At 41.0% G+C, this 24,771-nt stretch overlaps 1 protein-coding gene across 1 annotated transcript in view; it reads left to right on the forward strand.

Annotated features, from left to right (window-relative positions):
* Positions 1 to 24,771, forward strand: part of PDE1C (phosphodiesterase 1C) — a 531,701-nt gene that overhangs the window by 101,116 nt on the left and 405,814 nt on the right. The window contains exon 3 of the mRNA XM_040259681.1: positions 16,530 to 16,701. Within this exon, the coding sequence (XP_040115615.1) occupies positions 16,530 to 16,701 (172 nt within the window). The remainder of the gene's footprint in view (positions 1 to 16,529; positions 16,702 to 24,771) is intronic.

Here is a 24,771-nt window from a genome sequence, read left to right on the forward strand (position 1 = left end):
TTGAGTTACTTTAAGGCAGAAACTATGTAAACAGGAGTGTAAACATGAGTGCCTTGCCAGACAGTGTATAATAAATGTTCAATAAATATTTGTTCAGTTTGACTGAAAGCAGAGTGAATGGGAATGTTCTGGATCTGTAACAATTCCAAACAAGGGGAGAAATCCCATTCATTGCCAGGACAGCCCTTAGGCATGCAAAGTCAGTTATCTCACTAGAAAGAAGTCAGATGCATTTTAACTTACAGGACTCCCATGATTTTCCAGTCACAACTTCCTGTGATGCCTTCTTTTCCAACAAATATTTATGGAGCACCTATTGTGTGCCAAGGACTGTTTCTTCTCCCCCTCCTTTAACAGTGCAGTGGTTCCTGCAGTAGTGTCATTAGGCCCTGGCTAAGTCTTGGGTTGAAGCCCAGGGTGGACACCTATGGTCTATAGGACTGTGAAATGTGCAATTCCAAGGACATCATCCTGCAAACTCAGCTATGAACAACTCCTCCTGCAACTGTACAGTCCTGGAGACTCTGTTGAAATTCTCATATTCGCAGCTGCAGTTCTTGGAACTTGTGAAAGAATTGCTTAGGTTCCAAGTCAGTAAATTTTATGAAGCTAGGTTCCCTAATACAGGGCAGGATAAGAAGAGAGGTCAAGATGTGATGCCAATTGGGTGAGAAGCTGAAGGAAACTCTTACATGATACAGTTAAAATATGTGGAAGAAAAGATTTATGAGAGATTCATTCATATTTTAAATACAGTTTTACAGCCTCAGAAGCAGATATCTAAGAAGCAGATAAAAAAAGTTGACCTTGAAGGACAGTTTGAGTGCAGGAGTGTAAACATGAGTGGATCACAGTTCTTTCCCTAAAGGAGTCAGACGATGCGTTGTTCTTACCTTATTACCAGCAATGGCTAGTTTGGGCCAAAATTAGAAAGAGTTCTTCTCTGTGACTAATAAATATGCTTCTGTTTTTCTGGAACTCTCAATTAAAACTCCAGATCTCCAAGCAATTACTTCAAACATTCATATTTTTGATCACAGTATACATACTATTTAAACAAGTCGCAAAGAGTCAGATGTGACTTAGTGACTAAACAACAACAAGGATGAACGTGGCACGTTGTTCCCAGTGCTCAGAATGCTTTCATACGTGTTGAAAGTGACTGAATTCATTCCCACCAAGTTTTTATAATGAGATTAAAAAATCAATCCTGGAACTTCCCAAAGGAATACTAGGCAGATTTACAAATGAATCATCCAGCAGATGGTAAGACTTGGATTTTTGTATGCTTTGCAGACATTAGCATACTTCAAGGTAGTTATGCATTGAAAAAATTTTACTCAGTTATGGGGGTGGTGGTGGTGGTGTCTGAATTAGTGATAGTCTAAATGATAGAAAACTTAAAGAAATACTCTCTTCTAATTCTCAAACTTCCAAATTACCCTAACCGTTAACAAAGTGTTTATCAAGTAGATTTCACTCTTAGTAGATAAAGTTTCTCTTTTAATTAGCATACTAAATGAATGCTGTCAAAGTTCTTGAAAACAATCTCCTTTTAATCTTGCCTACATCATTACTCTGCTGAACAGGCTCATTCTTTTGATGTGTGGCGAAGAATAATCGAGACATTTCCTCTTGGAATTGATGGTCTCACTCTATAGTGATCCACTGCATCAGATGAATTTCTAAATAGACTTTGAAAATTATGTAGGAGCTGTGCCCATCAACTGGGTAAAGACAAATGCAAGGCTTTGCTTTGAAGCAGGTTGGGCACTGTTCTTACTGTTCTCTCTAGGCTTGGGTTATGTATTACTTATTGTGAAAACTAGCTGTTTGCATATGAATGTCAGTCTTAACTCGTGGTTCTTTCTGCTGAGTTTATGTGGCAGCCCAGATGAATGAAAGTCACTCAGTCGTGTCTGACTCTTTGTGACCCCACAGACTATACAGTCCATGGAATTCTCCAGGCCAGAATACTGGAGTGGGTAGCCATTCCCTTCTCGGGGGAATCTTCCCAATCCAGGGATTGAACCCAGGTTTCCCACATTGCAGGCATTCTTTACCTACTGAGCCACCAGGCAGCCCAGGTAGATAGTGAATGAAACCTTGAGTGACCTACATGCCTTGCCTTTTAGGAAACAAGTTCTGTATCACCTTTTTGCATTCCACAATGGTTAAACTAGGGTCACCGCCCACCCCCCCACCCCCCACAGATTATGAAGAACTAGGTAAATTAAGCACCATTCTGAAGACTTAGGGAAAAAGTAGACTTCTGAAAAATGATTTAATATAGAAACTAAAAGAAAAAATGTAAACGCTATTTTGCATTCTCCAGAAGAGGCAAAAAGACACAGTCCCTATGATAGGAGCAGAAAGCTGTTAAGAAGAAAAGCAGGCAGATTTTTAGTTGAGATGCAAAAGTAACAATGCAAAGAAAGTAAATACGAAACATAGGAATTAAAATCTTCTATGCTGAAGTATAGAAATGACCCTGAAAAGATTTTAGTCAGTGATTGGAAGATAAACTTGAGAAACGGTGTGTTAGACTACAGATGAAAGGGATGAAGAACTGAAAATGAGAAAAGATAGTAGTAGGAGGTCAGAGAAGGAAAAAACCTACAAAATTAATGAATCATAGATATTTTGAGACTGAAGCCACTCAATTGGAACAGAAGCAGTAATCAAAGATAAAGTTGAAGGCAGCTTGCCTGAACAGAAAAAAGTAAGGTTTGAGTCTGCATATTGAAAGGGCTTGTGTTCCAGAAAAAAATTTAAAAATCAGTGAAAGTAATCCACAATTACACATATACTAGAAAAATTTTTGAGATACAAAGATAAAGAAAAATGTCTGCCTACAAAGGAAAAGCAAATACTATCAGCTTGGTTCCTAATTCCCTTTTACAGCATATAAATAGCAGAAGATAATTGAGAAATTGTTCCCAGTTTAATGTAAATTCAGTAAATCTGTACCTAAGCTGTTGTTCATGTGTATCTCATTAACCAACATGTCATTCCTGAAAAGAATTATTTGAGGATGCACTTAAGCCAACTGAAACATGAATCAAAATAAATTCTGTAGAGCTGTCCTGTTTCATAAAATACAGCTGTTGAGCACTTGAAATGTGGCTAATTCTGAGATCTGTAAGTATAAAATACACATTGGGTTTTAAAGGAAAAAGGAATAATGTAAGAATCTCATTAATCATTTTATATGGATAACTTGTTTAAATATAATATTTTGGATTTATTGACTTAAAGAACATAATTTATTGAATTAATTTTACCTGTATGACTTTAATAAATATAGCTACCAGAAAATTTAAAATTATACAAATGGCTTTTCTGTGTTGGACAGTGCTGCTTTAGATGATAAATTATTATGTTAAAGGACTGTTGAGCACCAAAAGCAGGTCAATGTATCGTTAAGTCCAAAATTAAGGATAAACAAAGGCAACATGTAATGTTAAACAGAGTTCTTAACAGTGGAACTTCTTAATATTAAAGTATCAATTTTGAAACAAAATATAAAAGTTCATATAACATCAGTGAAAGAGAATAGAAGAATTGGAAGGCTACCTTTTTATTGTTGTTGTTGACAGGTAAGAAGTGGATTTAGTCAGAGAGAAATACACTTCACAGACAGAGTGTGGGCCATTGCAGAGGGCGAGTGCAGCGGCCTCGAAATGTGGCATAGTTAGCTTTTATGGGCTGGGTAATTTCATAGGCTAATAAGTGGGAAGATTAATACTAAGATCACAGACCTGGGTTTCAGGACCTAATAAAGCTCAGGTTCTTGATGTCTCATTACAGAAAGAATTCCGTGAGAGACAAAGTGATAGGTGAGAAGTGGATTTATTCAGAGAGAAACACACTCCACAGACAGATAGTGGGTCATCACAGAGAATGAGTTCCATGGCCAGGAAGGCTAATTTAATAATTTCATACAGGCAGGAGTAATAGAAACTGGGTTGTTATTGATGTTGTCAGATAATAAGAGAAAAAGAATATAGGAATGTATATTTTTAAATTTAAAGATAACTATCATAGTTTTCCAATTATTACAACTATGTATTATTTCAATAAATAAAGACATCACTTTGCCGACAAAGGTCCATATAGTCAAGGCTATGGTCTTTCCAGTGGTCATGTACAGTTGTGAGACCTGGACGTTAAAGAAGGCAGAGTACTAAAGAATTGATGCCTTTGAACTGTGGTGCTGCAGAAGACTCTTGAGAGTCCCTTGGACAGCAGGGAGATCAAACCAGTCAATTTGAAAGGAAATCAACCGTGAATACTCATTGGAAGGACTGATGCTGAAGCTGAAGCTCCAATATTGTGGCCACCTGATGCGAACAGCCAACTCATTGGAAAAGACCCTGATGGTGGGAAAGATTGAGGGCAGAAGGAGAAGAGGGCCTCAGAGGATGAGATGGCTAGATGGCATCACCAATGGAATGGACATGAACTTGGGCAAACTCTGAGAGATGGTGAGGGCCAGGGAGGTCTGAAGCGCTGCAGTCCATGGAGTCATGAAGAGTCGGACATGACTGGGCAATTGAACAACAGCATTATTTCAAAAGGCAAAACTAAAACAAAAAAATGATCAGCAAGAATGTTTCAGGCAAGCACAAGGAAAAAGGAGATAGCTATGGCAGTGTTGAACTTTATGAAAAGCAGAACTCAGGAAATAAAGAGCTGAGTCATTTTCTATTGATAAAGGTTGTAGTCCACAGTGCAGATGTATACCTTTTTTTCTACACATAGAGTGAATCTTTTCTTTAAATAAAGTGCCCATGAAATAGTTACAAAAATTACCCTGTGTTGGATGAGTGATGAACATCAATAAATAACCTAAAGCAAGATATAATTACATAGAGCATGATCTCTGACTATATTGTTATAAAATATAGAAAGCAAACAGAAAAAATTAAGGAAAGGAAAAAAGGAATAAAGAAAAAAAGAAAATGGAAGAAAAAAGAAAAGCCAAGAAGCTTACATAACAACAACCAAAAATACTTTAACCATTTGAAATACGTTTTCAGAAACAGTCAACTTCTGGGTCAGAAAAGAAAATAAAAATTTTCATTGCAGTCTTCTTAGAAAGGATAGTCAATGGGAAGTTGGCATGCCAAAACTGGTGACTTGTACTAAAGGTATAGGCACAAATACTCTGCTAAAAAAAAATTAGAGAAAAAAGAGGAATATAAACTTATTAAAGTAGAGAGAATGAAAATATAAACCTAAAAGCAAAAACAAATGAATTAGAAATGAGAAAAGCAGTAGAATGTATAGATTCATGAACCAGCACCTTAAGGCAACAAAAGTAACCTTGAGAATGGCACTCTCCAGAAAGCCTGTGATGACAGAATGTTTTATATTGGCACCATCCAATGCAGTAGCTAGTAGTCACACGTGTCTGTTATGCATCTGAGGTGTGACTGGTGCAACTGAGGAAGTAAATTTTTAATTTTCTTAAATTTTAATTTTTAATTGAAGTATAGTTAATTTACTGTGTTGTGTTAGTTTCAGTGATTCAGATATACCTGAATCACTTTGCTGGACACCTGAAATTAACACAACATTGTAAATCATCTATACTTTTATTTATATATATACTTTTTTCAGATTCTTTTCTACTGTAGGTTATTATAAGATACTGAATATAATTTTAAGCATTCCTTGGCATTGCCTTTCTTTGGGATTTGAATGAAAACTGGCTTTTTCCAGTTCTGTGGCCACTGCTAAGTTTTCCAAATTTGCTGGCATACTGAGTGCAGCACTTGCACAGCATCATCTTTTAGGATTTGAAATAGTTCAACTGGATTCCATCACCTCCACTAGCTTTTTTCATAGTGGTGCTTCCTAAGACCCACTTGACTTTGCATTCCAGGATGTCTGGCTTTAGGTGAGTGATCACATGATTGTGATTATCTGGATCGTAAAGATCTTTTTTGTTTAGTTTTCTGTGTATTCTTGCCACCTCTTCTTAATGTCTTCTGTTTCTGTTAGGTCCATACCATTTCTGTCCTTCATTGCGCCCATCTTTGCATGAAATGTTTCCTTGGTATCTCTGATTTTCTTGAAGAGATCTCTAGTCTTTCCCATTCTGTTGTTTTCCTCTATTTCTTTGCATTGATCACTGAGGAAGGCTTTCTTATCTCTCCTTGCTATTCTTTGGAACTCTGCATTCAGATGGGTATATCTTTCCTTTTCTCCTTTGCTTTTCACTTCTCTTCTTTTCACAGCTATTTGTAAGGCCTCGTCTACAACCATTTTGCCTTTTTGCATTTCTTTTTCTTGGGGATAGTCTTGATCACTGCCTCCTGTACAATGTCATGAACCTCTGTCTATAGTTCTTCAGGCACTCTATCAGATCTAATCCCTAGAAATCTGTATGCAGGTCAAGAAGCACCAGTTAGAACTGGACATGGAACAACACACTGGTTCCAAATAGGGAAAGGAGTACATCAAGGCTGTATATTGTCACCCTGCTTATTTAACTTATATGCAGAGTACGTCATGAGAAATGCTGGACTGGATGAAGCACAAGCTGGAATCAAGATTGCTGGGAGAAATATCAATAATCTCAGACATGCAGATGACACCACCCTTATGTCAGAAAGTGAAGAAGAACTAAAGAACCTCTTGATGAAAGTGAAAGAGAGTGAAAAAGCTGGCTTAAAGCTCAACATTCAGAAAACTAAGATCATGAAATCTGGTCCCATCACTTCATGGCAAATAGATACGGAAACAATGAAAACAGTGAGAAACTTTATTTTGGGGGGCTCCAAAATCACTGCAGATGGTTACTGCAGCCATAAAAGATGCTTGCTCCTTGGAAGAAAAGCTATGACTGACCTAGACAGCATATTAAAAAGCAAAAAAGGTCCATCTAGTCAAAGTTATGATTTTTCCAGTAGTCATGTATGGATGTGAGAATTGGACTGTGAAGAAAGCTGAGCACCAAAGAATTGATGCTTTTGAACTATGGTGTTGGAGAAGACTCTTGAGAGTCCCTTGGACTGCAAGGAGGCCAAAGCAGTCCATCCTAAAGGAAATCAGTCCTGAATATTCATTGGAAGGACTGATACTGAAGCTGAAACTCTAATACTTTGGCCACCTGATGCGAAGAGCTGACTCTGTTGAAAAGACCCTGATGCTGGGAAAGTTTGAAGGCAGGAGGAGAAGGGGATGACAGAGGATAAGATGGTTAGATGGCATCACCGATTCAATGGACATGAGTTTGAGGAAGCTCTGGGAAGTGGTGATGGACAGGGAAACCTGGTGTGCTGCAGTCCATGGGGTTGCAAAGAGTTGGACACTACTGAGTGACTGAACTGAATTGAATGTAATTTTATTCAATTTTAATTGATCTAAATGTAGTCACCACATATGAATAATGACTACCATATTGGACAAAACATTTCTGGAAGGTGAACAGAAAATAAATAAGGGAAGAAATACTCAAAACTATTAGTATATCAGTTAGTTCAGTTGCTCAGTCGTGTCTGACTCTTTGCGACCCCATGCACTGCAGCACGCCAGGCGTCCCTGTCCATCACCAACTCCTAGAGTTCGCTCAAACTCATGTCCATGGAGTCAATGATGCCATTCAACCATCTTATCTTCTTCTTATTATTGTATAGATGAAGATTAAAATACAAAATGTCATAGGAATCTATGCTAACTGAATCAGATATTTCTACAAAATGGCAGTTTCTAAAGGGATATATTGACTTCTGAAGAAATAGATATTCTCAGTGCAGCTATAACAAAAAAAGACATTCAAAAGTTTGTGAAATGATGACTTTGCTAGAGATACTTTGGATCTGAAGAGTATTATAGGCAATTTTATTCAGATATCAGGGAACAGGTTATTCCCATGATAATGACTACATAAGAGAAAGAATTAGTGGCTAATTTCCTTTATGTATATAATATGCAAAAAGTCTTAAATAGAATTCTAGTAATGCAAATCTCTTAAGTATACTACAATAACAATACAATATGACCAAGTAGAATGCATTATTTGAGTAATGCAAGGTGGCTTCAGTATTAAGAAACATTTTAGAGTATATTTCAGATGTCCTATAGACATGACTTTTAAGACCAATGCATGGTTATCTCAAATCCTCACCCCACATCTGTTTCAATCTCTAAAATTCAATCAGTGGATTTTTCAGGGGTTTCTCTACGTTTCTTCTTATTATCTCTGACTATCTTTTCCTGAGTCTGTTGAATTTTTTCCTACACTTTCTGTCTTGCGGAAGTCTATTTATTCTTTTCCAGACAACAAAAGACATAGGTTTTGAATACTCTGCCCAGTGTCACTTTTGCAAAGCAACCTGTGTGTGAGATATTTACTCTGTAGAGCGGCAGTTACATTGCAGTTCCACATGCTGCTGCTGCTAAGTCGCTTCAGTCGTGTCCGACTCTGTGCAGCCCCATAGACGGCAGCCCACCAGGCTTCCCTGTCCCTGGGATTCTCCAGGCAAGAACAATGGAGTGGGTTGCCATTTCATTTAACATAAGCATGGATGTCAGACTTCTATGTTCTTTGAAAGTTCTTCACTTATTTTTGCAAAATATGGTTCCAGCTTGCAGCTGTATTGCTCTGCCTTCTCTTTCTCCTCTCCTTTCCCCCCTTTCCTTTGTTCTTGCCCTTCTCTAAATTCTGTTCGTTTTGAATGAAGAATAATTTAAGTCTTTCTTTGTTGTTTCTCCCTCCTCCAACCAACTTCTGTCATATCAAGATATTTTCACCACAAAGTTCCCTAGAGGAAACTTGATTCCATCTGGAAAATGTTTTTTTTTTTTCTTCTCTCATTTTTAATATAACACATCCATAGATGAGAGGGAGACAGAGAGGTAGAGAGAAAGAGAGAGAAGAAAAAACACATGATCATCTCAATAGATGGTAAAGTCATTACCATTAAATATTTTATTTCTTGCAACAATCACTCAGACAACTAGCTTATAAAAGAAAATTTATAATAAAACTACAACAGAAAATTCTATAGATATGTCTCCTTTTGAACTCGAGAGGCCGAAATAAAGGAGGAGGTCTTGCACTATCAGATAGATATAAAGTTAAAATAAGTAAAATAATGTGATTTGGTTGCTAAAAAAGGTTAATTTAATATGATAACTCAGAAATACATCCTCACATATTTGAGAATTTAGAATATGTCATCACAGATCAAGTGGTATTATTCTATTTTGCTGCTGTTCCTACAACCTCAGTATATATGATATCTGAAATGGAATTACATTTTCCAATCTCTTTGAAATTACAGAAGATAGAATTTGTGAAATGTTCCTAAAACCAAGACTTAGTATATTGAAAATAATAGAGCAGTACCTGTGTAACTGATTTAAAGATATTCAAAACATTATTAATCCTTTGCCTTCCATACCATCATTAGCATTTTATTTTAGAGAGCATAAAACTCTTCATCTGGGCTTTATTAGGTTCATTCCAGACCTCTGTACCCAAGCCCCACTTTTTCTACTCCCTGGGAATTTTAGGAGCCTTACACTCTCAAAAGGAGAGAATGTCTACAAATGCCATGTCACAGATATTTTGAGAACTGTTGAAGGTTTTCAAGGTTTTTTTTCCCCCCACCTTTCTGGAGAATTAAATCTCTCTCTCTTTCTTTTTTTTTTGTAGGACTCTAACTTCTCAGCCTTCTGCCAGCATACTGCTTGTGTATTTTTTTTTTTATTAGGAACCAAGTTGATAAGTCACTTGTCAGATTTAAATGGGATTACCACATCACCTTGGGCTCCTCCTGCCAGCAGTTTATCAAGCTGCCATCATTAGACACACTTTGAAATGAATCTGTAGTTATTTCTCATTTAGAGTCTCACTTTCTTGCCTTCTTGTCTTTTCTTAACCCATTAAACTCATCTTGCATTATTCATGTCTCCCTGCAGCCTGAACCTCCTTTAAAGTGAAGTAGTGAAAATCACCCAGTCGTATCCATCTCTTTGTGACCACATGGACTGTAGCCCGCCAGGCTCCTCTGTCCATGAGGATTCTCCAGGCAAGAATACTGGAGTGGGTTGCCATGCCCTCCTCCAGGGGATCTTCCTGACTTGGGGATCTTCCCAACCCAAGGATTGAAACCGGGTCTCCTGCATTGCAGGCAGATTCTTTATTGTCTGAGCCTCCAGGGAAGCAAACATGCAGAAGGTTCTCTCTAGTATCAGATGGGATGTATCTTTATTCTTATGTAAGAGGATATCTTTTTCATAGTAAAAAATGCAGAGCATTTTGCTTGATCTATACTATGTGTGTGTTTATTGACTCACAAATAAAATACAGTGTGGTGTATCACTCTGAGCCCTGGATTAGAATGAGAATTTTGAATCAAAGCAATTTGTGTCTTCTCTGTGATCTAGGTGATTTGCTCTCTTGGAGTCTTAATGTCTTAGTGTTCAGTAATGCTTCAGTAATACATCCTTTGGGTTGATTTGATGATTAAATGAAGTAATGCTGGTGAAGGCATCATGACAATGCCCAGAACACAGCAATTACTGAACAAATGTTGGTTACATCTGGATCTGAGCATTTGTTCTTCTGATAAGCTCAATGGTGTGGATGCTGACTTTGTGATTCTGGAAGGTTTATAATCGATCTGAAGTATTCATAGGGTACCCAAAAAGTTGTCTTTGTGAAGAAAGAAGATTTATGGCAGGGGTGGAGGGGGTATAACAGGAAAGGAGGAGGTTATGGGCATTGGATAAGAGTCAGGAACAAGTCAAAGGAGAGAAGAAAGCTGGAACGGGGAGGGGCGGGGAGGGGCAGGGAGTGGAGTGAGCAGAAGCAGATGAGATGGAGTGGGCTGAATGGAGTTGCTCATCTCCTGCACCCGAGCCACAGTATTTTTGGTACCCTGAAGGCTTAGTTTATCTATGATTTCCCTCATAGGGGTTTTTGATATTATTGAGAGAGACCTGTGTGACTCTGTTTCCATGTTTTTGCTTCTACTTAGTCAGAAGGATTTTTCATGCTTTCAAAGTCAACTGAAAATAAGTTAGAGCAGGGGGAGTTTTTATTTTTAATTTTGCCAGAGCAGACCATTCCAGTGTCCCTGGAGATGGCTCTGCCCACATTTGTGGAGGATCAGAAGAGAAGTTTTCTCCCCTTCTCCTGGAGTTCAAAAAGGAACTAGATGGGATGCTCACTGAACTTTTTTGTCCATTTCAAAGTCTCGAACCATTTCTCTTGACCATGTTTATTGGGGAGGGGTAGGGGAAAACCAATTCATTTTTCCAAAGCCTGGCTCTAGTCTGTAGCAGTCAGAGGCTGCCTTGCATTTTTCTGCCTCTCCAAAGTTTTTTGAGGGCAAGGGTGGTGTAATAAAAGTTTCCATATGTCTTGAGGCATCCGACAGAGCTCTGAGTGCTCCACACTTTCCTGGAGTGTTGGGGTCACAAAAATATTAACATATCCCCTTCTGTGGATGGTTGGCGTGTTATCAGTGGAGTCATGCCCCAGGCATAGCCACTGTTTTGAAGTCTTCCAGTTTTGTGCTGTGTTGTTCACCTAAAGCAGACTGTTGTCAAAAATTTACCTTCAGAAGGAGATTAAAACAGATAACAGCAAAATTCTCCTCATAATGCTTTACATTATGCCAGCTTCCTGGATCTCCCTTGGGTTTGTGCCATAGGGCCAGGTTATAGATGATAAGACACTAATGAGCTGTTATAATTAGATTCTTGTGGATGGAGCCCAAGTTCTACTTAAATTACAGCTTTTATCAAGTCAGATAATGGCTGGAACACTCCAGGACAGGGCTGGGGCTTTGATATTGCCCTTCTCTAAAACGTTTATTATTATTTTAGTTTTTTAAATTATTGTTTGGGTTCAGTGAGAAGGGTAATTTTTTCCCCTATGTTATCATGCTATGAAAATTTTCTTATCTCAGTCACGATAGAAGTATTTGCTGAAATAAGAGTATTCTCATTTGAATCACATAGTCATCATCTGTGTGCTTCCTCTTCATGAATATGGAGGAGATCTTTGCTTATATTTTCTTTCTTGAAATGCAACTTTGCAGAACACGATTCAACTCTAGGCCCATGAACTGCTCCACCTTCAGCATTTTCTTCTACCTTGCTGCTTAAACAGAAACCTCAGTTCATCTTGCTACTTCCCTCTTCTTCATCCTCTACACCCAATCAATTACCAAGTCCTACTGATTCTACATCTCTTAAATTCACCCATCTCTCCTTCATTATCACTAAGCTTTTCCAGATCCCTCATTTTCTTGCAGCCAGTTTGTGTTTTGGCTGATCATCCAATTCTAGACTCTCGCACACTTCCCAACCGGAACGTCCTCTGAATTGCTGGATCCCAACATTTTTTTCTTTTTTTTTTCAGCAAAAACTATCCACTCTGCCTTTTTAAGTTAAAAACCAAACCAAAACAAAAAAGAAATAAAAAACTATCCCAAGAGAGTAACTGTGCTTTGGACTCTCAAAGGTCAAGAGAAACAGGCCACTTCCATTTAAGTTTCCCAGAATATTAAAAAATGAGGAAATGCCAAAATAAGTTATAAAATTTTAGTGTGTTATAACTATGTACTTCAGTTCAGTTCAGTTGCTCAGTTGTGTCCAACTCTTTGCGACCCCATGAATCTCAGCACGCCAGGCCTCCCTGTCCATCCAGCTCCCGGAGTTCACTCAGATTCATGTCCATCGAGTCAGTGATGCACTTAAGAATTAATAATTTTAGCATGAGGAAACTATGCCATGTAGTTATGCCTTTCACAAGATGATTGGAAGATGTATTAAAATACCAATTCCTAGTACTTTATAGGTGGTATTTTTTGGATAGGGGGAACACCTTTATGTTAATGTGATGAGCATACCTATAACATTTAGTAAAGCATTTGTCTGCAAACAACCGAAGACCTAAGAATGTAGTAAGTAGGTATTTATACATCTCACATCTAGGAATCTGCCTATTTATTGTAATTGCGTATGGGCCGATTCATCCCAAGGGAACCAGTCTCATTCATTTTTCTATTTCTAGAGCCCAGAGTGGAACCTGGCATATTGAGGGAAATAAAAATGTGTCTGTTGAATGAATGGGCTTCCCATGTGGTGCAGTGGTAAAAAATCTGCCTACCAGTGCAGGAGATGTGGATTTGCTTTCTGGGCTGAGAAGATCCCCTGGAGGAGGAAGTGGCAACACACTCCAGTATTCTTGCCTGGAAAATTCCAGGACACAGGAGCCTGGCGGGCTACAGTCCATAGGGTCACAAAGAGTCAGACCACGACAAAGCCACTGAGCACGCACACGCATGTTGAATGAATAAATGAAAGAGTGAAGGGAAATGGGTGGGGCGTTTATTGTTAGGCTTCACTTAGGTCAGATTTAAGAAAACAGGCTGCTGCTTTTATCTCCCTCCTAGAACCAGAACTTTGTTAACATAGGACCAGACCTGCATTAATAGGTCCAAATCTTCTTAAGATATGTGTTGAGGACTCTTAAGCAGCTTTTAGGAAAAGCTGTCATGTATTTCAGGAGTTTGAGGGTGCTGTTTCCTGACCTTAATGTGCTTTACTTTTCTCCTGATTGACACAGAAGCAGTTTGGCTGCGGGACACCCCCCAGGAGGTCAGCTGTGACCATGGGCATTAAAAGGGTTGTTTTCAGGACTTCGCTGGTGGCTCAGTGATTAAGAGCCTGCCTACCAATTCAGGATTCATGGGTTCAATCCCAGGTCCAGGAAGATCCCAGATACCATGGAGCAGCTAAGCCCATGGGCCATGACTGTTTAGCCTGTGTTCTAGATCCAGGGGGCTGCAACTACTGAGCCCATGTGTCCTAGACCCCATGCTCTGCAACAAGAGAAGTCGCTGCAGTGAGAAGCCCGCACACCACAAGTAGAGAGTAGCCCCTACTCACCGCAACTAGAAAAGAGCCCAGGCATGAAGACCCAGCCCAGCCAAAAATTAATACATTTTTTAAAAAAGTTAAAAAAAGACTGTTTTTGGATTCATGCGTGTCCTTGGTGAAGGTTCAGGAATCCTTGTGAGATGCTCCCTTCTGTGTGTGAAGTTCTTCTGATCTTAAATGTGGCCTTCAGGCACAGTAAACTGTGGTGATTTCTTATGTTGTGTGTGGGCTGTGGATGGCTGGTCAGGGAAACATTCCTGTGAGCATTGGATCTATTCTCTACCCCACCCATCACATGCATTTTACTTTAGCTGAAACTGCTCCTTATTCCTCCACGTGCACCTCCTCATGCCCCATAATGAGTCTTTGCGTGTATTACAAAAATGTCCTTCTTCTGCATGGATGGCATAGGAAAAGCCAACCCCCTCTGCATGGACACAGTTCCCTGGGTGCATGACTTGGAGACCTGACATTATATCTAAGCAAATATAAAGGTTTTCTTCCCTCTGAGAGGAGAGTAACCAGGACTGGATAATGATGATAGGCATGCCCTCAGTCTCTAAAAAATTTACTTGCTTGTAGACTTTTAAACTAATAATCATTTTTATTATTTATTTAAATATTTATTTGTATTTTTATAAATTTTAATTTTAGAATATTTTTAGATTTAGAGAAAATTTGTAAAGACGGTACAAAGAGTTCCCATATACCCCCTTTCAGTTTGCCCTATTATTAAGTTCTTATATGAGTATGGTGTGTTTGTCACAATTAATGAGCCAAAATTGGTAATACATTATTATTAACTAATGTACATGCTTGATTGAAATTTCCTTAGTTTTTCCTAATATCCTTTCTGAGTTTCAGGAGCTGGTCAGGATACCACATTTAGTTATCAAATCTTCTTAGGTTCTTCTAGGTTTTTACAGTTTTTCAGCCTTTCCTTGTTTTTTGATAAGCTTGCTTGTTTTGAGGAATACTGGTCAGATGGTCGGATATTTTGTTGAATGTCTTTCAGTTGAGATTTTCCTAATGTTTTCCCTATAACTAGATTGTTTTAATAGGCTTTATGATTATATAGGTATGGCAAGGCCAGAGAATGACTGCCATTGAAAAGATAAGTTGTTGGTCTTCACAGATCCCCCAAGAGGGAGTACATGTTATACCACAGAGGCCGCGCTGCAAGCACTGGGGCTGGTGTGAGGCAGAGGGAGGAAGGGACGCTGGGCAGGAGTCTTTGTGTGGTTTCTTCAGTAAGACTGGTTCTGCCGGGTGAGCAGGCTTAGGATTGGCTAGTCTGAATAATGTCAGTGGGCTCTGGGGCATAGGGACTGTCCCTAGCTGTCTGCTACCTGTCTAGGGTCATCGGGGCAGGTGGATAGTGGCTCAGGACATGGAAGCTTAGTAAGGGAAGTGTCATGCTGTGGACTCTGGTTTGGTTGGTTTATATCTGAAAAGCATGCCCCTGGGAAGGGGACTCTTCTTGGAGAACTGGGGTGGGGGGAGATGAAGGAGGAAGGAGGCCAAGGCAGGGTGACTCAGGGATGTGATCTGGTTTTCCAGAACAGAGCATGTCTGGGGTATGCATGAAACACAGGTGTTTTACAGAACAGTCTACAGAAGCTAGAAACATGCTTAATACATGGGGTTCTATATTGTGGGGAGAAAGATTATGGGGATAAAGTGCCATTTTCAATCCATCATATCAAGTGTACCCGATATCGGAATAACTTATCATTGTTGATATTGACCTTGACTGCCTGGCTGATCAGACCCTAATCTGTGGCACTGTACCTACTTCATGTCTGCCTTGAATATTCATCTCATATGTTCGGAGTGTTTCTAGGGTAGGATATTGATTAACATTAAGTGTCGTTTTTCTTGAGTCTTGAGCTTCCAGAAGAACGAAGCTGCCTATAGTGGGTTCTGGCTCTCTTTGGGGTGGGTGTTTCCATAGAAGAGAGTCTTGAAACTTGGGTCTTCGGCGAGATAAATTCGTGGGGAGACTTGTGTCTGAACATCCTGCATGCGTGCATGCTAAGTTGCTCCAGTCGTGTTCAACTCTTTGTGACCCCGTGGACTGTAGGCTCCTCTGTCCATGGGATTCTCCAGACAAGAACTCTGGAGAGGGTTGCCGTGCTCTTCTCCAGAGGATCTTCCCGACCCAGGGACTGAACCTGAGTCTGTTACGTCTCCTGCATTGGCAGGCGGGTTCTTTATCAGTGGTGCCACCTGGGAAGATGTCTGAACATCCTACTGTTTTCCAAAACGGTAGTCCTTTGTATACTTCCAATTGCTGAATAAACATATCAGTGAATACGGACAACTGTCAGGAGTTAGAGTTGATTACCACTGAAATGAAACAGAATATATATTCGTAATACTTAGCTGTGCGTTAAGATACTCGAGTATGAACTTATTTTAGTATATAAATTAAAAATTCCTGGTTACTCCCTAAGTTGCCTGACTAAAATCCTTTGGAGCCTCTGATGTTGGTGGAGATCATGAAAAATATGCCAGTGTTCCTGCTCTGCTTTTGAAAATTCTGAGCTGGGCAAGGCAAGACATGGAGTTGGTTGGTAACTCACCTGCATCCCTTTATTTTTCCCCTCATGCTTCAGGGTCTAAGTCGCAGAACTGTCTGTGGAACTCCCTCATCGATGGGCTCACAGGGAATGTCAAGGAGAAGCCACGGCCTACAATTGTCCATGACCCCCGGCCACCTGAGGAAATCCTTGCTGATGAATTGCCTCAGCTCGATAGCCCGGAAGCCTTGGTGAAAACGTCCTTCAGGTTTGGTGGATTGCAGCTCAGTTTGTTCCTTCTTGTTTGTATGTGGAGTGATTTCAGTCCAGTTGGATGCATCATCAGCGTGGCCAGAAAATTACCTCATTTCTTGGCACTTACTTAGAATTGATGAAGTAGTGTTGGAATTAGTGCTCACTGGACTTGTGGCTGGATTTCCTGAATGTAGTGAGGACTGTATCAGTAGTTAAGTTGCTGTTGGTACTTAATTGGTATTGGCATTTAAATGCTGAGGCAAAGAATTTACTGATACTGGCAGTTTGAATGGGATTAATGAGTCTTTTGCTTCAGAGGAGGTTGAAGCATGGAGATAAGCGCACAGAGGAAAAGCACGTGGTGGGAATGAATTCAGCCGGGTGCCTTTAGCGTCCCTTGCTGGGGGAAGATTTCTGATTGTGAGAGGTGTGAGGGCTGCGGGCTCCTGAAAGGAAGTGGGGGACCTTCTTCTGTGCTTTCCCAGGTGGCTGTTGACTGTTCTTATTCATCGTTTAGTTTTGCTTCTTCTCTTAAAAGTCTCCTGTGTTTTGTTTCAGATTCTTTTCCACTTTTGTCATAATCGGGGGGGGGGGGGGTCTCTTTACTGTCTCACCTGTATTAAATAAAAATCAGTCTGAGTATGGATGTGGTATAGAAGTGATTTTTTTTTCTTCAGTGGGTCTTTTCAACTCACTTTTGAAATACATAGTCGTACTGGTATCAGAAATGAAGATTTAATGATTTTGCCAGCCTGCCTTCCTTCCCCCCTTCGCTTGTTATCCTAATTTCACTGCTTTCATTTTTCTTTGCATTGTATAAGACTTTCATACCCTCCACATGGCTAGTAGAATGCATAAACTTCCCTTTTCTTCCCTCATAGACAAATCAGACAAGATTTGGAGTCCAGGAAATATATTTGAAAACTGTGCTCTCCTTTGCATGCAGGTGATGTGTGTAATCGCCCAGTAAAAGCCATTTCATTGTGCGAAGGTTCTTAGTGTGGATTGAATTATAGATGAGTCCTGGAAAGGAGTGATGAATAGGGGGTTGGATTTCTTTGTATAACGTGACAGATGCAGTGGCGGGACCAGAATTGCAAGGCAAATGCTTTTCTTATTCCTCATAAGGGTTTGGTTACTGCATTGTGAGGTTTAAATAAAACAAAACCCACTCAAGTAGAGAGAATGAACCTGCAATTCTCTGCAAGTGACTGTGGGGGAAGAGGGGAGGGTGAATGGCTCTCGTGGTCTGTGTGTTCCCATCTCCAAGCATCTCTGGTAGAGTCAGCCCCTTTGTATACTGCCTTCTGGTAGCTATGCCTTCCACCCCAAACCAGGTTCACGGTCGTCTTCAGTGAATGGCTGAAGAGTTGCTCTCATGAAGAGAACATCTTATTTGCAAACCCAACTCCATTACCATCGTCCCTTCTCTTTGTATCCCCTCCGTGCTCTTTAATAGAGAAACTGTACTGATGGCCATGAACTTCTTTTGATCCACTGGTTATATTACGTGCCAAGGTCTCAGTTCCAGAAAGAGATTAAGTTGTAAGTTTGTTAAGATCAAGATTTGCGTCTGGTTCCCTGTAGTGCTTCGGTGTGGTTGGTGTAGAGCTTTATAGTGCTTCTGGTGTGGTAGGTGTATTTACACAGCAGGTGTAAATATGCCAGTTGTTCAGCAGTGGGAGCCTGAAAGGTACTGGCATTTATTATTCATTTATTGGTCTCCTTAATATAACTCTGTGCTATCCTGGAACCATCCTTTCTTTGAAGGAAGATAGTTGATTCCAACAGCCATGTTAGAGGGTAAATACTCTCTAATGTAGTAGTCCTTAACTGTGATAGTCACATCAATTGTGAGATTCGTTGCAGATAAATTATTATAAGACAAAGATGGGAACAGCTTGCTTATCGAGAAATAAATTTGAGCAGGATCAAGGTTGCCCTTGTAATAATGCTGCTTGTTTTCTGTACGCCTTTGGATTTCAGAAAAGGAGTGAGTTATAGCTGGATTGTAAATAATGCTGATAGGAATATATCCCTGTGTGTTCCCCCACCTCTCCATTTACACCAGGAGTGAGAAAACGTGAGAATTGTGACTCCAATGTTAGTGAGACTGGGAAATCTAGGAAGACTGGTGTGTTCTACTCCTAAACTTCAGGGGTGCATCCGTGATCAGTGCTCTCAACCGTAAGATAACTTAAGTGTAGTCATTCCTTTGCTGAGATTGAGGTGTTGGGTTCTTTTTTCTGACTCTGAAATTCAGAGCCTCTCAATCACCATGCCTTGTGTGTATGTGTGTGTGCGTGCCTTGGACACATTTATACACAACCCCACCCAAGTTAAGGGATCCAGGCATGTGACTGGGAACATCCTGCCCATTGCAGTTCTGCAGAGTTGTGTTTACTGTGGAGGAGCATGTGATTCTCATGAGCTGGTATCATCTGCCCTCATAGTTTCCCTGCAGGAGCGTTACTACTGAGCAACACGGGGTAAGGGATAACTTAGCTTGCTCTCTTCTCTTTTTCCTTCTTCACACATGGAGGGCACTTGGAAATTTGGGGCCACAAAATATGGTCATTTTTTTTTCTGCCTGGGCAAGGAAATGCCTCTTTATCAGTGCTGGAGTTGTTCCTGTGGGAATCAGAGCAAGGGACCATCACTGGGACCCTGACGCTCAGCTACTTCCTCCTACAGGAGATACTCTGTCCCAAGGGCACCTCTTCCATCAGCCTCTGTAATGAGTGTACGTGTAGGTGGGGGCATCCGCCCCAGGCAGCGGCTGGGGACACACCTGCAGGCAGTGGTTGGCAGCCATCTCCTGCTCCTCCACACCTTTGAGTGATACACACAATGTGAATTATATCAGACTTGGGTTTTGTGGCTCCAGGTGCAGACACTGTGGGCTCTGAAAGCTCATGAAGCCTCTGGCATGAAAAAGTCTGCTTTTAAGACTGAGACTTATGAAAAGAAGAAAGCAGGAACCATAACTAAATAAAAAGACTGCATTGTTTGGGAAGTAGACACTCCTGGGAACTGCACCCCAGATGCCTGTCTTTCTTGTTCCTCACCTCTTGTTCCTTTGAACCTTGTTCTACTCAGGGTTTTCTTAAAAGAGATGAGAGAATATGATGAAACTGGAGCTTAAGGAAGACAGACTGCTCCAGCCAGTCTGATTAGTGACAGAAACCGCAGGAATTACCACTAGAGGACCCAAGAGAACAGGAAAGAGCTGGCTGCTGAGCATCATTTTTCTCCCCAGCTTCTAGTGTGCACATTTGCAAAGGTGGGACCTGGCCCAGATTGTACTGAAAGTCAAGGAAACCCATGTTTATTGAGCATCGACTGTGTCTGGGAACCATATGTTTGTTTGCTCATTTAATCTTCTCAAATACAAACAAGGTGAGTAGTGCTATTCCAGTGGTACAGGTCATGAAGCTGAGTCCTAGAGAGATCAATCAACTTACCCAGAGCCATCCAGCAGGAGGCGGAGCTGGAAATTTCAGTCCAGTCTGCCTGGTTCCAAAGCCTTACCCTCTCCAGGGTGCTCTACTGTCGCCACGTCACCTTGACTTTCCTGCTTCTGGGTTTGCTCTTGGTGAAATAAAGATGGCATGATTGGCTCTACTAATTTGGATGTGCAATTTGGATATGTAGTGAGGCTTATTCTATGAGACTGACCCTGTTCTATTGCACTAAATCCTTTTTCTAGTCCAAATTTATATTTTTAATCCACTTGTTCTTCTTGGGTAGGAGCCCTTTAAGGCAAACTTTGTGTCCAGCAAATTCCTTGAGGGATCCTATTAAATGCAGATCCACATTCATTAGATTTGGGTTGTAGCCTGTGACTCTAACAAGCTCCCAAGTAATGTGATGGTCCAAGGACCACCCTCTGAGGAGTGAGGCATAGGCTTTGGAATACCACAGGCATGAATTTGCACACTGTCTTCTAAACTATGTGATTTGAGTTATGGTTTTGATTCTCAGTTGCCTTATTTTACAAATGGAAACAGGGAAATAACAACATAATGGCTTTGGGCCCTATAGCTAGTATTAAGTAAATGATGAATAAGACAGACCCTAATTCCTTCTCTCTCCCAGTTTTCAAAACTCTCTTTAGGAGTGGATTGATCCTCCACACCTTGACCCCTTCTTCTGTGACTGGGCTGTGCAGTGAGCCCCAGGCTGGGAATATGGGCCTAGTAGGTACTTTGTGAGCAAGACCAGCCACTGGTCTTGCCTTTGTGGGCAGTAGCGGAAATTCTGAAGCCAACCAGTGCATTGGCCATCTCAGTTATTAGTGCTTACCTTGAATTATGTGACTCAACATAGGCAGAGTTGCCAGGTTTTGGGAATTTTGCATTTGGAAGAAGAGCATGTTCACTCCCTGGAGAATCACTGGGGGCTTGGTGAGCTTCTCTTCCCACATTGAATGGATTTATTTGGGTTCTGGCAAAAGTGTTCCAGATTCTATACATAGCTTATTGAGAATATGTTCCAGAGAGCAGAATTACATTGAGCCAACACCCTTGGCCGCAGATGAGATTAAGTTCTTGTCAGATCCCATTTAATGGATTACGCTTTCATTGCAGAATTACATTTTTGAACTCATCCTCATTTTGGCTTTTGGCAGTCATTTTTCCACCAGGGGCTGTGGCCAAGAAGCCAGTTTCTGACTTGATTACTTTCAGGAAATGTGCAATCTGGCTGATGATACAGCCTGCCATGGGGTAGCATCCCCTGTAGCTTTGGACCCCACCCTGGGATGAGTCATGGGTTAAAATTCCCAATTATCTCATAGGAAGTCTGCTCACATGTCTTTCTCTATCACAATATGTTGGTCACCCACTGGGAACTTCAGGGACCCCAACTTCTGTGACTTGTGCTGCCTCCTGGGAGTTGACATTTTTCTTCTCTAGTCTTTACTAATCCTAAGCAGTAGACTCTTGCTCAAGTCTGTAAAGGGGAAAAATGAAAGAATGGATTCTGATTTTTTTTTTTTTAAACTCAGTAGAGTTTCTGTTGTAACTTTGGCTTCCCACAGGGGAAATATTGATATTTGGGCTTTTCTTTATAAGCACGTTTTTACAGACAAGTTTTTCAGTGTTGGAAATTGATAAAGCATATATTATGTAGACACTTCCATCTGTGTTCTCCCTAGTCCTTTCACTGGTATTTTTGGAGACAGGGAGTTTGTCTCTGAGGTGGCCTCGTGAATGCACCTTTCCCATCTCTGACCACAGGGAACGTGCTTCACCCATGGCCCTGGCTTCCACATGAGGATGCTTGTCCCTGTGATGGTTCCGTCTGTGCTTCTCAAGGGCACTTTCAGCCAATGATTGATAGTGCCAGGGGTCCTAAGGATGACCATTCCTGGGAGACATGGTCTCCTTTGACAGGGACGTCTGCTTGAGAGCTCCCCAATGACCTCTGTGCACTTTCTTTAGAATTGCACTGTGATCTAAGAGGCTGCCACCCAGCCTTCCTCTTTCTCTGCTTCACTGGGAGTCAGATCTGCATCTCACCTTTCCCTACCTCTCTGACTCCTTGCCCATTTTCTCTTTCATATGTTTCCTCCTGATAAATTCTTTGCATATCTAATCCTTCCTTGGCACTTGCTTCTTCAAGGGCCCTGGCTGACACAGTCTCCCACTATGCTGTGAACCTCAACTGGTCCACCACTGCCTGCTCTGTGCTGTGGACACGGCTTCCAGGCTACTGGCCTAGAAATCCTGGACCAGTTTCTGTACTTGATTTTATATTTTATATTTGATGCTACAGCTTCCCCATGGGCTCTAGTAATGAGATGAATGTGGGGCCGGCCACAATTTTTTTTTCTAGTGTTTTGTACTTTTATTGCTCACTAGGGACTTTGTTAAAACATTGAGATTAACTAAAGAAACTACAGCCAAAGAAGGGAGCATTTAAAATTATACCCCAAATATAATTGTTTCATTTGTACAGGGAGATGCTGAAGAATGTTGGACATTGTATAGATGGTTTGCCAGCCAGTGGACTAGTTTCCAGGGCTAATTTCCATTTGAGAGCACATCTTTTTACAAGCCAGACACTTTCTCATCAGGCTATTGGCGAAGCCAGGTTTTCATCAACACAAATGGTGCTCATCTGGGTGTTCTCAGCCTCTCAGTATATGCCTAAACCAGAATAACCTTTGGCAGCACATTTAGCAAAGAGTAAGTCCGTCATCATAGGATAATCCCACTGAGAGGAGTGGTGGGGAGAGGTGTCTTCAGAACTGTTTGGTGGGGGAGGGGCTGGGATCCTCCTGGAGCCTCTGTCTCCATTGCTCTGCCAGTGTGCAGTCTGGGTCAGCCTCCCATGCTTCCTGATGAGCAACAGGAACTTCTGTCATAGGTTACACAAAGGCCTGACATGTGCAGGGAGTCCCTGAAGTTCTCTGTAAATGAAGGAAGGCTTCTGTCTCTCTCTGGCAGCACTTTGTATCCCACTGAGGTCTGGTCTTGATTCTCAGGTGCTTTTGGGTCAGATGGTCTGGCGTTTAGTCCTTGTCTACATGGGCCCCATGTCAACCTCATGAGCTAACTTCCCAGTCATGATTTCAGGTAACTTCTGAGGTTCGGCCTCAGGAGCTTGTGGGGACCTCTGGGGCCTGTCCAAACTACACGGAACCCAAGAGACAATTTGGGAAACTAAAATCCAGTCTTCCTCTACCTGATTTTACTGGCCACAAATGTGGACCTTCTGCTTAATGGGTGGATGTCCCTCTAGAAAGAGAAAATGAAGTCTCACCCCTGCCTTGCCTGCCTTGGTTTCCCTTCTCCCTATAATCCCCCAAGTGTGAAACACTGGGCCTCTGGCTCCCTGCATCTCTTATGTTATAACCCCCTCCTCCCAGGGACCAGGCCTTGGGCTAAGTCTTGATGGCAGATGAGGGAAAGAGACAGATTGACCTAACTGATACAGGCCCCTACCCTGGGAACTACCTCAAAAGCACCGTATGTTATGCCTTATAAACTTTCAGTGATGAATGACTTTACCTAATTTTTCTGTGGTAAAATTAAAGTTCCCTAAATAAAAACAAAGCAAAACCCTTTGAAACTGTGCCCTGAAGTAATGCACATCTGGATATCCCTTGATTGGTGATTGGTTCCTGTCTTCGGCAGTGGGGGACCTTGGCTTGCATTATGAACTTCACAATAATGTGACCGTGTGTTTTATTCCATAGAAATTTTTGTTCCCATTTTCAGCTTTAGGGCAGGGTTTCTGCCCTTGCTAGCAGGAAAGGAAAGGTTTCCTTCTCGTTGAATCTTTCTCATAATAGATGCTCTCTTCCCTGTAAGTGTTCAGTGCATGTTCTGCAGTCGTATCCCATGCCTAGTGCTAGAACCACACGAGGTGAACTAAACCAGTATGTAGCCCTACCCCGTGTTCCTCACAGGGATCAGTAACTGTGTTGAATGGCACTTGGTGTAACCATGAAACAGGCCAGCCTGGAAATGTAAAGCTGAGGCCAAATATGGCAGGGCATTGTTTACCATCAGAAGAAGGTTCAGTTTTATTCCAGGCAGAGATCTGTGGAGGCTTTGGAGATCTCTGGGGAAGCAGAAAGAAAACAGCATATTTTTTTCTGATTAAATTACAGTGTTAGGATTTATATTTTCATGCCTTGGTCCTCTTTACACAGCACATCAAAACTAACATTTCCTGGCCTGCAGCAGAGGCGGAATAATGGAGCTGGAATAATGGAGCTGGAAAACAGCATGGGATTTAAACACCTATGGAGAAAGGGCATGGAAAACCTGGGGAAGAAACTTTTGAAAATATGTTTTCCCTCATGGGTATGAACAGGGACCAATTTTTTCTATTACTTCTAAATGCAGTAGTAGCTAATGGTTATTGATTAGACATCCCCCAAACTGTAGTCTAGCTGTTCCCATTTATTGATTACTGTTAGGTACAGCTAGAGGTGAATTTGCTAAGATGAATTAGACTCCAGAGGCCAGCTTGGTTGGGGGAAGGATGGTTATTTGAAGAGCTGCAGCATGCTTGTCTTCCTTTGGAAGAGGTAATGATTCCAGCTCAGGTGATGGGGTCAAGTGTTTGA

This window comes from Oryx dammah, unplaced genomic scaffold (assembly GCF_014754425.2).
Source record: "Oryx dammah isolate SB20612 unplaced genomic scaffold, SCBI_Odam_1.1 HiC_scaffold_18, whole genome shotgun sequence".
Lineage (NCBI taxonomy): Eukaryota > Metazoa > Chordata > Mammalia > Artiodactyla > Bovidae > Oryx > Oryx dammah.